General features: G+C 34.2%; 1 protein-coding gene across 1 annotated transcript in view; it reads right to left on the reverse strand.

Moving 5' to 3' along the window:
• The window catches only part of RSBN1L (round spermatid basic protein 1 like), a 65,052-nt gene that overhangs the window by 7,990 nt on the left and 43,671 nt on the right, over positions 1–13,391 (reverse strand). Inside the window, exons 4-6 of the mRNA XM_081080115.1 lie at positions 7,555–7,692; positions 5,598–5,740; positions 1,990–2,157 (exon numbers count right to left, since the gene is read on the reverse strand). Of these exons, the coding sequence (XP_080936241.1) occupies positions 1,990–2,157; positions 5,598–5,740; positions 7,555–7,692 (449 nt within the window). The remainder of the gene's footprint in view (positions 1–1,989; positions 2,158–5,597; positions 5,741–7,554; positions 7,693–13,391) is intronic.

Here is a 13,391-nt window from a genome sequence, read left to right on the forward strand (position 1 = left end):
TTATTTTCTTGCTTTAGTAATTAAAGCAGCATTGGTATAGGAAGCAAACTATATTTTACAATAGTGGGGAAACTCATAGCTGGCAATATCACATTTCAAAATCTGTCTCAAGAATATTCTTAAATTTGGCCACCTAACATTATTAGCTGTTTGGGAATAGTCCCTGTCTCTATGAAATTGCTAGTCACAAAAGTGTTTTCTAATCAATAAATATTTACTCGGAGCTAACGGGCCCAGTAAATGGTGGGCCCCTGAAGGACAAGACACAATTTCTTCTCTCAAATCGTACATAAGAAGAAGAGAACATATATCAACAATAATTTAAAGAAGCTTAGAAGAGATTTAAACAAAGTGCTAAGGCCATGAAGCAGGAACATTTATCTAAAAGAAAGTGTAAATGTGGCTAACTTTATTGAACACTGTGAATCAGATTTCACCCTAAGTATATCTTGATGCCACTCTTAACTCCTTTGTACCAAACATTCAAGAGAAACTTCAATAATTTGAAATGAGTTTGTAATGATTTCCAGAGATAAATTAGCCTTTACTCTTTGACAAAATTAGTGTTTTACATCAAATATGAAGAGCATGGAAACTATGTAACAATAACCACAGATGTTTGAAAATTACCATTTAACTAAAACACAATTCAGGTATAAATTATTGCATTATAAACTATTTATACTGTTTTCCTAAGGATCTCTTAGGCTAAGGTTAGTTCAGTACTACCTCCTTTGCATGCCTGAAATTGATAGTTTCATTTATGTTAAGAAAGACGGTCAGTTTACAATGGCCTCTCCAGTCAGTATTAGTTTATAAAATATTTTTTAAATAATTTATAAAATATTAAAAACAATTTATAATAAATTTTCCCTTCTGAACAAAAGGGTCAATTCTATATTAGTAGCCCTTGAAAATAAAATTTCCTCATGTACAAAATACAGTTTATATTTTTCATAAAATCTTACAGAACTGCAATATTAACATTTTATATTTTCAGAATTAACGTTTCTTTTTACTTAGAAAATGTTCTTGCATGTTTATTATTTAATTCCACTGCTTTAATAAGTAAAATAGCATACTCCAACTTAAGTTTCATACTCCAACAATACTCAGTTTGAAACAAAAGCCTAACTGAGCACTTATCTTACTGTATTAATATAGCTTTGCTATCTTTTTTATCAATTTAATAAATGGAAAACCTCTGAATATATGGGATAATACCTTTAGTATATTAAAGAGAATTGTCCATGTTTTCAATCTATGAAAAGATTCAAAGTGAAACTTGCAAGTGAAGCTGGAAAAAAAAATAATATACTGTGTTTCCCCGAAAATAAGACCTAGCCACCCAATCAGCTCTAATGCGTTTTTTGGAGCAAAAATTAATATAAGACCCCGTCTTACCTTACTATAACATAAGACCGGGTATAACATAACATAACATAACAAATATAATACTGGGTCTTATATTTCTGGCTAGGTCTTATTTTCGGGGAAACGGTAGTAAGGTGAACACTAAATAGATACCAAACCTTAGTAGGGAGCAGCAAAGTAGAACAATAGAAAAACACAAGAGTCTGGAGTCAAATCTGAAATCAGACTCAGCTCTACCTTTTATTAACTATAGAACTATGATAATTTTATTTAACAACCCTGATCCTCAGTTTCTTTGAGTGATAAATATGGGCCTGAAGTAGAGAAAATTAAATGAACATTTGTAAATGGGCGTACAGTCAGCATCAAGTGAGTCTTAGTTTTTCTTGTTTTCACCTCTAGTCACTTAGAAAATGAAATTATTTGTCAAACCCAAAAGCTAAAATTAGATTCTAGCAATTGAAAATCTTTAGTGCAGTGATACAGTCACAATATTCAAATACAGGGAAAAATGAGACTCTCTCCCCCGCAGTAAGGAGAATTACTGCAACCTCCCAAGAGACAATGTAGAGGCTCAGAGAAACTTCCACTGAAGCAGCAGTAGTTAATACACACCACTCTCCACAGTGCACAGCCTTCAGCACCCCAACAGCAGCTGTAGTCTGCCGTTCGAAACCTTGTCCTATGTGATCTGCATGAGCTCGTGTCCTGTCTTCAAAGAGCATCTCGCGGGGCTCACTAGTTCGAGGTAGGTACTGCAGGTTTTTTATTTCATTGGTAGTTCTGTTTAAAAAGATTACATTTATGTTTTATATATATTTTATAGAAGTATCACGCACTAACCGATTGCACCACTGGAAGCTCCCATATAAATTTTATAGAGAGAGAGAGAGGAGGGGGAGGGAGAAGAGGGGGCAGCAGGGAGAAAAGAGGTTTATGTACTCAGGTTTAATTGCCCTCAAACATTCTCATTAAGGTACTGGGGCTTAACTGCCATTAAGCATTTAGTAATCATGTAATTCAGACTAAAGGAAATTTTAAATCACCTGTTCCCAAATCAAGTTTTATTTTTAAAATGAACAAGTGCAAACAAGAACGCATGTATAATCCACTCCTTTTCTTAACAAACACCCTTCATAAAAGTGGCAGTTTTAAGTCAACGTACACTTAGATAACAAACTAAATTACAGGTGGTGCGGTCTACCTAGGTTTCCCTGTACCCAGAATTTCCACCTGAGGTTTGGGTCTAACCTATGGGAGCATGAGGTTCAGGTCTTAGCTGCAGAAGCATGCCCCCAATCATGTCACATGGCTAACACAGACAGGTATATACTGGGCACAAACAGGTAACTTTAAAAGATGCATTAATTTAATATTTATAGAACACCTAACCATATGGCAGGTATCTAGGTACTGGAGCTCGTGAACAAGACGGCAGTGAATAAGACAGACAAGTTCCCTACTCTTGCAGGAGTTTATATTCTAGTGAGAGGAAGACCAAAAGAAAAAAAAATCAAAAAAATACCAGGTATAACACTGCTTCCACAGAACACGAGTGGTTTAGGGGGGGCAGAAAGGACAACCTTTAGCTCCCTCTTTGAGGACAGCCACCTCCCACTGGCCTTCTCTTCCACTGCTCACCTTCCAGAATCCACATGCATACAGAAGCTACTGACCTAGTCTCACTCACTGCAGAAACCCTCTCCAATTTCACTGCAGAAGCGGGACAGGGTGAGAAGAACGTCTCTGATTGGGAGTCATCATCTTATTTATCTTCCTATATGGTTTTTCTGTTACTGTCAAAGACAAATCTGGATCGCCCCATCATTTTCTCCTCATCCTAGTCTATTCCCTAGGGCCACTCTTCCTTATGAGTTCTCTAATTTCCCAACCTCAGTTCTACCACTTACTGCTCTCTGTGCTCTCCTGTATTAGTCTTATCGCGTGCACACACACACACGCACACACACGGCACTCTAACAACCTTTTTGCTCTTTGTGATTAATGTTCTACAGGTGCCAGAAATTTACATGATAAGGTTGCTTCCTGTGGAAAGCTAACAGGCTTTCAAGACCACAAGTTTGGTCTCATTAACACCATATTTTAATGAATGAAAACTTTATATAAAGCACTTGGCACAGTGCCTGGGGCAGTGTTGTTATTAGTTTGGTCACACTGTAATGTGATATGAAGTTATCACATACACCATGGACTGTAATCCTGGAAGTGCAGGCAAGTTCCTTCAGGGGCTGCTGAATTCCCTTAAATTACATGTATATCTGCACTGTTCTGGGGAGAAGCATTCAGATTCTCAAAATGATTTATAAATCCAAGTTAAGAACCACTAAGAAACACCAATTTTACCATCTACTACCAACTTACAAATTAACATAAAAATTTCGTTCCACCAATAAAAATTTACTACTAAGCACTAGGCATTGTTGATTTAGGTGCTAGAGACACATTTAGTAACAAACACAACACAGTCCCTACTTCATGCAACCTACAGTTTACTCAATGACCACTGTTCCCTGATGTCCTTTTTTTTTTTTTAATTAATAATCACTGGAACCAGTGAAACCATCTTTAGGTAGCTAAGAAAAAGATACACTCTCCCCCAGCATCAACCACTCCACTCCCAATAATGTTGACCTAGTATACATTTTTCCACACTTTTCTCTGTGCTCACATAAATATACACTTATACATATTTTTTCATTTCTTCTCTGGAAAAAAAAACAGAATCACACAGGACATATTACCCTACCTTCTGCTCTTTCCAAGTGTCATGTATCCATGACACTTCCAGATCAACAAACATAAATAATTCATTTATTTTAACTATTTCACCATAATCTTTAATTAGAATGTATCAAAATGTAGTCAACCATTCCCCTATTAATGGGCATTCAAATCATTTTAAATATTTTTCTCACTACAAAATAATGCTGCCATTAACATTCTTACACATTTACCTTCAGTGATTTTATCTCTTGGGACAGATTCCAAAAGTAGGGGGGCTGGATCAAAGCACATACGCGTATGTTAAATTTTAGGAGCTATGGCTGGATTACTTTCACAAAATGATTATAGCAGCTCACCCTTCTACCAGCAATATATAGATGACCGTTTCCTCACATACTTAACAGCCTGTAATATTACTGCTCTATTAATAATTTTGCCAATGTAATGTGTAAAAACAACATCTCATAAATCTTTTAATATACATTTAACTGTCTGAGGCCTATTTTCTTATTGGGTTGTTTTACATTTATCTTGTCCATTTGGGAATGCTCTTTGTATATTAACTTTAGAGTGTCAAGTATTACAAATGTTTTAGTCAAGTCTATCATAGTTGTCAATTTCGTTGTCTTTTCTCTCAAATACTGTTGTCATTATATTGTTTTATCTTGCTGAGCAAGGTTTCTCCTAGGCTCAAAAATTTTTATTTTAATATTTTTATTTCTTATCTGATTATGTTTAAATCTCAAATTTAATTCTTGTATAACATAGGGGCTACAGTTTTGTTTTCTTTCACATGGACTGCCAATTATACCAGCTTTATTCATTAAATAAGTCTTCCTTTTTCCACCTATCTCATATATTAAGTTCCCAATATACTTAGATCTATTTGTGTACTTGATCCTATTCCAATGATCTTTTTGAGCTTTATAATTTTTATTATCTAATAACACAAGGTCCCCCTCACTTATCTTTCAGAATTTTCTTGGCTATTTGCTGGCTTTATTTATTCTTCCTTATGAACTTTAAAATTGTTTTATCCAGTGCTAGAAGTGTGAGTCCAACTGAAATGCTAAAAGGTTCAAAGGAATATCATTTTTATACAATCCAGAACACAATAGGGTTTTCCACTTGTTTAGGTCTTATTTTATATCCTCTATAAGATATTTTGGTTTTCTTCGTATGGGTTCTGACATATTTCTTACTAAATTTATTCCAAATAGTTTATATAAGGTTTCTGTTGTGAATGGTTTTTTTTCCATTCCTAATTATAATTTATTGCTATCTGCCTACATTTCCCATGTCTTGTTTACATTTGGATTTTTTTTTTAAATTACCTCAGCATGTGTAGCCATTTCTGAATTTACATTCCAGTTATGCCTTAGACTTTTTCCTCCTTCCTCCAATTTTCAACTAACACATACAGACACACCAACATACAAACACCCACCCCCGGCAATAAAAATTTGTATTCTACATACCTTTTCCTTTTGAAAGGTGACTTTGGCATATCAGCCACAGGGATCATTTGTTCTCCTGGGCGTACCCACATGATGGGACCATCATCACTATCTTTTCGACTCTCTAGTTTTAGACTAGATAGTGTCCCCCATGGCAGTGTACACTAGAGGCAAATAATTACATAGAAATCAATTATTTTCAAAATGTGACTTTAAATATACATTAAAAAATATTGCCCCCCAACAAACTTTCATATACACCTTCATACTTAAACATTTGAAATATATACCTATATTGGTATAGGTATATAGGGATGTAATAGGTATATATACGTATATATCCCTATATAGGTATATATAGGGATATATACCCTATATAACAGGTATATACCCTATACCCTATACCCTATACCCTATATAATAGGTATATATCCCTAGATATCCCTATATAGGTATATAGGGATATAACATATCCCTATATACTTACACATTCTCCATCAAAAAATTATATTTCAAACACATGAAGAGAATAATTATTCTTGGATGATTCCTTCCTCAACCCTGCCACAGATATGATACACTATAGTCATCATTTGTTATTCTTCCTTTTACCAAATATATGATGTTAATAAGTTGGCAAAATAATCAAGTGTTCTCCATGAGAATCTATAAAAATGAACGATTAAGTTTTAAAAAATGGCTATCTCAAAAAAAAATAGGTAACTCTTTCATTAGTTATAATCAAACCTAATAAAAAGGAAAACCAAACCAAAATAAAAGTGTATTTCTGTTTAGTAGTTGCTTGAAGAGACTGCTGGTCTAAAAGCAGAGATTAAAATCTTTGAAAAGAGAAAGGACTAAGGGTCCACGGAATGGTAAGACTGGTATTTTTAAAATACCATTCATCCAATACCCCCTTTTCAAAAAGGGGAAAATTATCAAACTGAATTTCTCAAGAAAGAATGTGTAGCTCATTTGCTTTTAAAATTAAAATCTGAAACAATTATTTAAATAATGGTATTTTTAAAATACCATTCAAAATAAATTCAATCAAATTACATGATGTCACTAGTTGGGAGAAATAGAAAAGCAACAAAAAGTTTCAAAGAATAAAAAAGGAAATGAAAAGGGGAATAGAATGGGGTGAAAAAGATACACACACACACAAGAAAACTGAGCAAGCAGAAGTGAAAAAAGAAGTGTTCAATAGATTAAGTGGCAAATAGTGATAAACTGATTTTGTTACATCCTGACCTTCGAATTACTAATTAAATAATTAACCTAACTACATATTTCAGAGATTTCTCTCTCAATGGGACAGCCCCAGTAGCCCACAAGAAATAAATATTTGCTGAAATGCAGAGACTGTTGAAAAAAAAGAAATCTAGCTAGAAATTATTTAAAGAAGTTAAAGGGGCCCTTAAAACGACATAGTTTAAATGCCTTATTTTATGGACGAGAAAACTGAAGCGCAGAAAGTTTAAATGGCTTGTCCAACCCACCTCACTATAGCCAAGAATGAAATACAGATGTACAATTTCCCAGAGTTTTCCACAATGCCAAATTGCCATTCCCTTCTCCTAAGCACTTTCATTTAGTAGACATCCTTCCTGTACTTTTTTTAAAAATTAGTTTCAGATGTACAAAACATAATGATTCCTTCCTGTACTTCTTAAGTCTTCTGGTACTCAGTTTATAAAAAGCTAAAAAACAAATGGAACCTAATTTCCTCAAGTGCCAGCCACAGGCAAGTGTTACTTTCTGATCCACCACAAAGCTTTGCCATTATAATTAGTATGGGAGAAGTCACAAACACACACTACACTAGAATTTACTTTTAGTTTCTCTCATCTTTTCTTTTCCCTCCCTCCAATTCAAATGAAATAAAAATTTTATAATTTTGAAACAGCCATCTCTATCACCTGTACCTTGAAAGTGACACCCACAATTTAGATTGTTTGATATTGTTTTCTCTTACTTTTAAAAATGGTGAATCTTCCAACATGTCAAGGAACTCAGGGAAGTAATCTCCCACTTCTTCATCAACTGCTCCCACCAAGCTGATTTGTCTCATTGGGCCAGCTCTGTAAGTACCGTGAGAATACGTTCTTTTTACCTGAAGGATATGGAATTAATTAAAAGTTACACATAAGACAATGCTTGCTATCACTGTGTAACACCAAATATATTGTCCAAGAATATTAGAATATGTGAGGCAAGCAAAACAAAACAAAAAGCCTTTAAAAACAGTAAAAAAAAAAAAGGCATTAAAAAAATCTACACTAAATCAAGCTATTTTAACTTCTCTAGCTATTCCTACACATGGCTTATGAAAACAGTTGAGATAAACAGCTGATTATAACTTCTTATAATACACAAGTTCACTATGTAATCAATAATGCCACTGAAATTATATTTGAAAGTTCATGTACTTGCATTTCCCTAAATGGTTCATATCTTTTTATGAGAATTTTTGAAAGTACACACTGAAAACGTTACATTTAACCATCACTAGGGGTTTGTACGTCTAAAAGGCCAATCAGGAATGATCTTCTCTTCCAGATCTTACCATATTAATTAGGACCCAGTTTACATTTCTAACTCGGATGAAAAACTACTTGAGACAGAGAAACTACTAGAGACAGGTGTCCTAGGTCCCAAATCTACCTTTGCTGTCTACCAGCAATGTGACTTTCAGAAATCACTTAAGTCCCTGGAGTTTTAGTTTCCTTAACTGGAACGATTTACCTCAGATTGCTGAATAAAACTTAATAATTATATAAAGCCACCTGCAGAGTGCTGGCAAATGGGTATCCTTCAAATATCAACCAAAATAAAACAGCCTATGTCTCAAGAATTATTTGTACCTGAATTTTCACAAGTACATTTAAACCCTGCAAAGAAATCTATGCCTTTTCATATATTAACACTGGTAAACAAATTTATTTATTTTTTAAGGAGGGCGCAGCTCACGGTGGCCCATGTGGGGATAGAACCAGCAACCTTGGTGTTACCAGCACCATGCTCTAACCAACTGAGTTAACTGGCCACCTCAAAAAAGTCTTTTTAAGCAAAACAACTTCCTTACATAAACAAGCTTTAAGCTAAATCCTAACTATCTTTGTCTCTGGATTAACCTTTGTGTCCACTAAATTTAGGGAGGGCAAATTGTCTCAGTTTGCCTGTGTCTATCCCAGTTTTAAAACACAAAATAAAAACCCTAGTATAATATTATTAAACTATTGAGAAGGGATAGATACAATTAATAATCAGAAAACCAGAACTAATTATCAACAAATTTAACTCACTCTTCTTACAGTAAAATTTTTGTGTTTAAATATGAAGTAAAAGCATGTATCATTTATTAACAAAGAATGGGTAAAGCTTCTTGGGTGGTCCCAATATTCACGACAAATAATATGTTTTATCTTATATCTTAAGTAGTTTACTAAGTTTGATTTAACTAGATGTTATCTTAGATTAGAATGATCATTTCATTGATTGAAGAGAATATTACTGACCTAGCCATGTCATTTCATTCAAATTACACGTTTGCATTAATTTCCAAGTTTACAAATGTTGTTCTTTCTTTAAAAATAAAATGAAACACATCTAAATTAATACAGACCTAAATATTAAAAATTTTAACATAATAATACATTACATAAATTAGGACAAATTTGATTTTCCCACCCCCTCTTATGTCTATTTTGCGGCTACCTAAAAAGAGGCTATATCTTTTGATGATTTTGTAAAGTATGGTCCTAATAAAACTCAGAAACATTGCAAAGGTTACTTGGGAGAAACTGAATTTTAAAAAGTAACATAGACCCTACTACTTGGATTATAATCTTAAATTTGTTATTTAAATCTTTATAGTTAGTTCTTATCATCTCATGGCAAAATACATATATGTAAAATTTACTTACATACATAATTTGCTCTAATAAAAGTACAGGTGTCTCTCCCTTTTCAGCAAAATGTGCTAAGACTATAAAGTACATCCTGTTCATCCACTAAACTTGAGGTAAATTCCACTAGAACGTATGGTACTTATAAAAACTCTGTATATTTAGCTATCATGTTTAAAACAATATAGCAATTTTCTTCTAAAACATTTATCCTCTAGATATTCAAAATAATACTCTGATAACCCAATAGGATGAATACAAATATATTTAAATTTAAAACTAAATTTAAAAAATTAAATTGGAGACATCAAAATCTGAGTTTGTGAAACTAATTTGAATTTTTAAATACATTGTAATATAACTTTTAATTATATACCATTTAACACAACTTTCTAGTTTAATAATTCAAACATATACTAAATCAGTTGGAACCATTAATATCTTAAACATGGCAAATTACATGTAACAATTTATTCAAATTCAAAAAGTATATACCTCTTAATAAAATATATAGATGGCACTTCAGCTGTTAAAATAAATATAATCCACACACTTTCCAGAAAAAAGTAAATACTTCCTGATTTGGTAACAACTATTTTATTTCAACAAATACCCAGTTTCCCCTATTACATGAAATAAAAGTACATCTTTAACATCATAAGGAAAAAGCCTTAATTCTCCATAACTCACCTATCCAACAATTACAACTCAAGGGCAGTGGGGTGGAGGAAGGTAACAGGTAAGGGTTGAAAGAATAAATAGCCAAAATAAATACCACAAAGACTGTGACTCATAAAAGGGTACTCTTCTTACATATATATGTTTCTATATTAGGCATAATTCTAATCACTAAAATGATAAAAGGATAAAAAAAAACCCCGACAAATTTAGAAGGGGGCAGAGGGGAAAGAGGCAAGCACAGGTACAGCTCCCCTCTGACATTATGATATTATAGATGATAATGACAAACCTAGACTACAAATAAACAGCTAACTTAAGCTGCACATGCTCAATAAAAGGATATCTTCATTAAAATCTTGCTACTTAAGATGATATGATTCCATTGTCTAGAAAAATCACTTATCTGGATAACCTCATGTCCTGAAGACAATGGACATGAGATTAGTACAGATTTGCTTCTATTCACTTCAGTAAATATTAACCAAACCACAGTTTTCTGATGCTGTTAAAAAATTAACCTGAAAAGATCAAAACATGTCACTGCTTTCAAGTGTGTCCCATATGCTTCCTAAAAGATAAATGCAGAGTTATTAACAGTATAACAGTGTTCCTCCCAATTTAGGCATAGCACCCTCAAAAGATGACAAAAGACAGGAATGATACTTATTTATATATTTGCAAAAGCTCATATTTAAATAGTGCCTTTTAGAACGCATGTTTAACATTTTAAATCCAAATCTCCTCCCTAGAAAAACCTATCACCATCCCGACTACATTTTCACTTTTCCCCTCATATAGTCTCTATAAATGTTATAAAGAGAAAGAAAAAGCAGAAAATAGGAGACTTCTTGTACCCATTGCCAGTAAGTGCCAATAAAATAATCTCAGAAGTTTTAGTTAATAGGAAATGAGTAATTTAATTAAGTTATGTTTAAATTAAAATCCTATTCATTATTCCTCATGTAATCTTAAAAAACAAAAAAGCTTATGATTCTGAAGTTGGCTTGCTAAAAAAAAAAAAGAAAAGGTAGCCTTCCTGACAGGAAACACATTGCCAAATATAAATCTTTAAGACTTAATACCGCTTTCTCTTCTTTTATTTATAAAAATTGCTGCAACAAGGGAAGAAACAAATGTAGAAATAAATAATTCAAAAAACCATGAAGAGGGGCTGGCCTGGTGGCTCAGGCGGTTGGAGCCCCGTGCTCCTAACTCCAAAGGCTGCCAGTTCGATTCCCACATGGGCCAGTGGGCTCTCAACCACAAGGTTGCCGGTTTGACGCTGCGCCCCCTGCAACTAGCAACAGCAACTGGACCTGGAGCTGAGCTGCGCCCTCCACAACTAAGACTGAAAGGACAACTTGAAGCTGAACGGCACCCCCCACAACTAACATTGAAAGGACAACAACTTGACTTGGGGGAAAAAACAAAACAAACAAAAAAACTTGTTTTTCTTATAGTTGTTTTAGTATAACCAGCAACACTCAAAATATTAAAAATTTCACAGACTACTTTAATAGTGATCCATAATAAATACAGGAAATATTATAGATGTTTCTAGCTAGTTATCAGCATCAGTAAATAAAATACAAAAGTAGGACAGTAATTAGAACCAAAATTTTTAGGGGGTGAGGGCAGAAGACGCTGTTGGTTCGATTTTGCTGGTTGGTTTTATGGAGGCCACAAGGTGGGTTGGTAGGAAGATGAGAGAGGGGAGTCTCATTTTTAAAAATAAGGCCAGCTTGTCATATTCTTACTGAGGCAATGTAAAACATAAATGAGTGTGCCACAAGGGGGAGCCATTCCCCATCACATCTGGCATATCTATCAAAATATACAGGTAATGACATTTATCGTCATTTTATTTCAAAAATATCCACATAACTTTTTCAACTAAAATAAGAATAAAAGTGTTATTATTCATTTTTAAATTAGTATAATAAAGGGAAAAGGCTACTTTTTCAATTCGATCACCTGCTACCTGCCATAATATTTTGTATAGACAAGTTTAGAAGCACTCAAGGGTATGACAGACACAATTAGTCAAAATGACAACTTAGTACAAAGGCAGGCAACGGCTCAAAGATGGCATGTCAAGTCTTCTTTATTGGCCTAGCACATTGAATGACCCCAGCATGAATTCAACAAATGTCACTTTTCTCCCCTCCTTCTACAGAGACTTGGTTGCAAGGCCAAATATCAGATCAGGTTTAATAACTGTTTCACTATTAAAACATTGTCATTTAATCATGAATTAACACTTAACTTATTTGATACAAACAACTGAGAACCAGGTTAAAATATAAAAGAAGATTTAGAGTTTGGGGGAGGGGGAAGGGTAATTAGAAGAGAACTACTCCTGTTTTCATAGTCTCACAGTTTTTAATACAGGGTTCAGACTGCGTGCTGATTCAATACTGAGGACAAACTAGAAATCTCTTTTATTCCTTAATAAGTAAAATTCCTGTCTTACTTGCCTTTGCGTTTCACTACCATCAAAGAAACAGGAGAACAATAAATGTCCAAGTGAATATTTGAAATACAGTAGAAAAACTAGGATGGATGTGGAAGACTGCAAAATTCTTGGCCAAAAATTCCTCCCAAGTTTGTATGCTCGCTTCTGAGCAACGTGACTGTGACTGTGCCACTCCCATCAAGATGTGTGTCTGGGTTTGGCCGTGTGCTTCCTGCGGCCAATGAGACATAAGCAAACACAACACAGACGAGGCTTGCGCACTGGAACTGCCCTCTCTCAGCTCTACGGAACCCTGCAACTCCCACCATGTGGATGAGCCCAGGCTAACCTGCAAGACGGTGAGAGAAATGTTATCATCACCCCAGCTGACACTGCACCAACCACCAGACAAGAATGAGGCTACTGAGCCCCAGCCAAGCTGACAAAGACAAAAACTGCCCAGTCAGCCCAAAGAACTGTGAGAAATTTAAGCCACTAAAGCCACTAAGCCTCAAGGGTTTTTATTTGTTTACTGTAACAAAAAAGAACCGATATAGATAGGTTTCAAACTTTCAGCAAAAATCATGTATGTATGTTTCTACCCTGAAACAGATTTTTATCATACAGTTTGAATAAAATTATACCTCTCACCTCAGAGCCACAACATTTGAAAAATGACACGACCTATTAACACAATATGTAATTCCACATGGTCTTCAAAATGTTCAGGCAACCAGCCAGAAAACAGATAAAGATGGAAAACAAAAG

Source organism: Rhinolophus hipposideros (assembly GCF_964194185.1).
Source record: "Rhinolophus hipposideros genome assembly, chromosome: 18".
In the NCBI taxonomy this organism is placed as follows: domain Eukaryota; kingdom Metazoa; phylum Chordata; class Mammalia; order Chiroptera; family Rhinolophidae; genus Rhinolophus; species Rhinolophus hipposideros.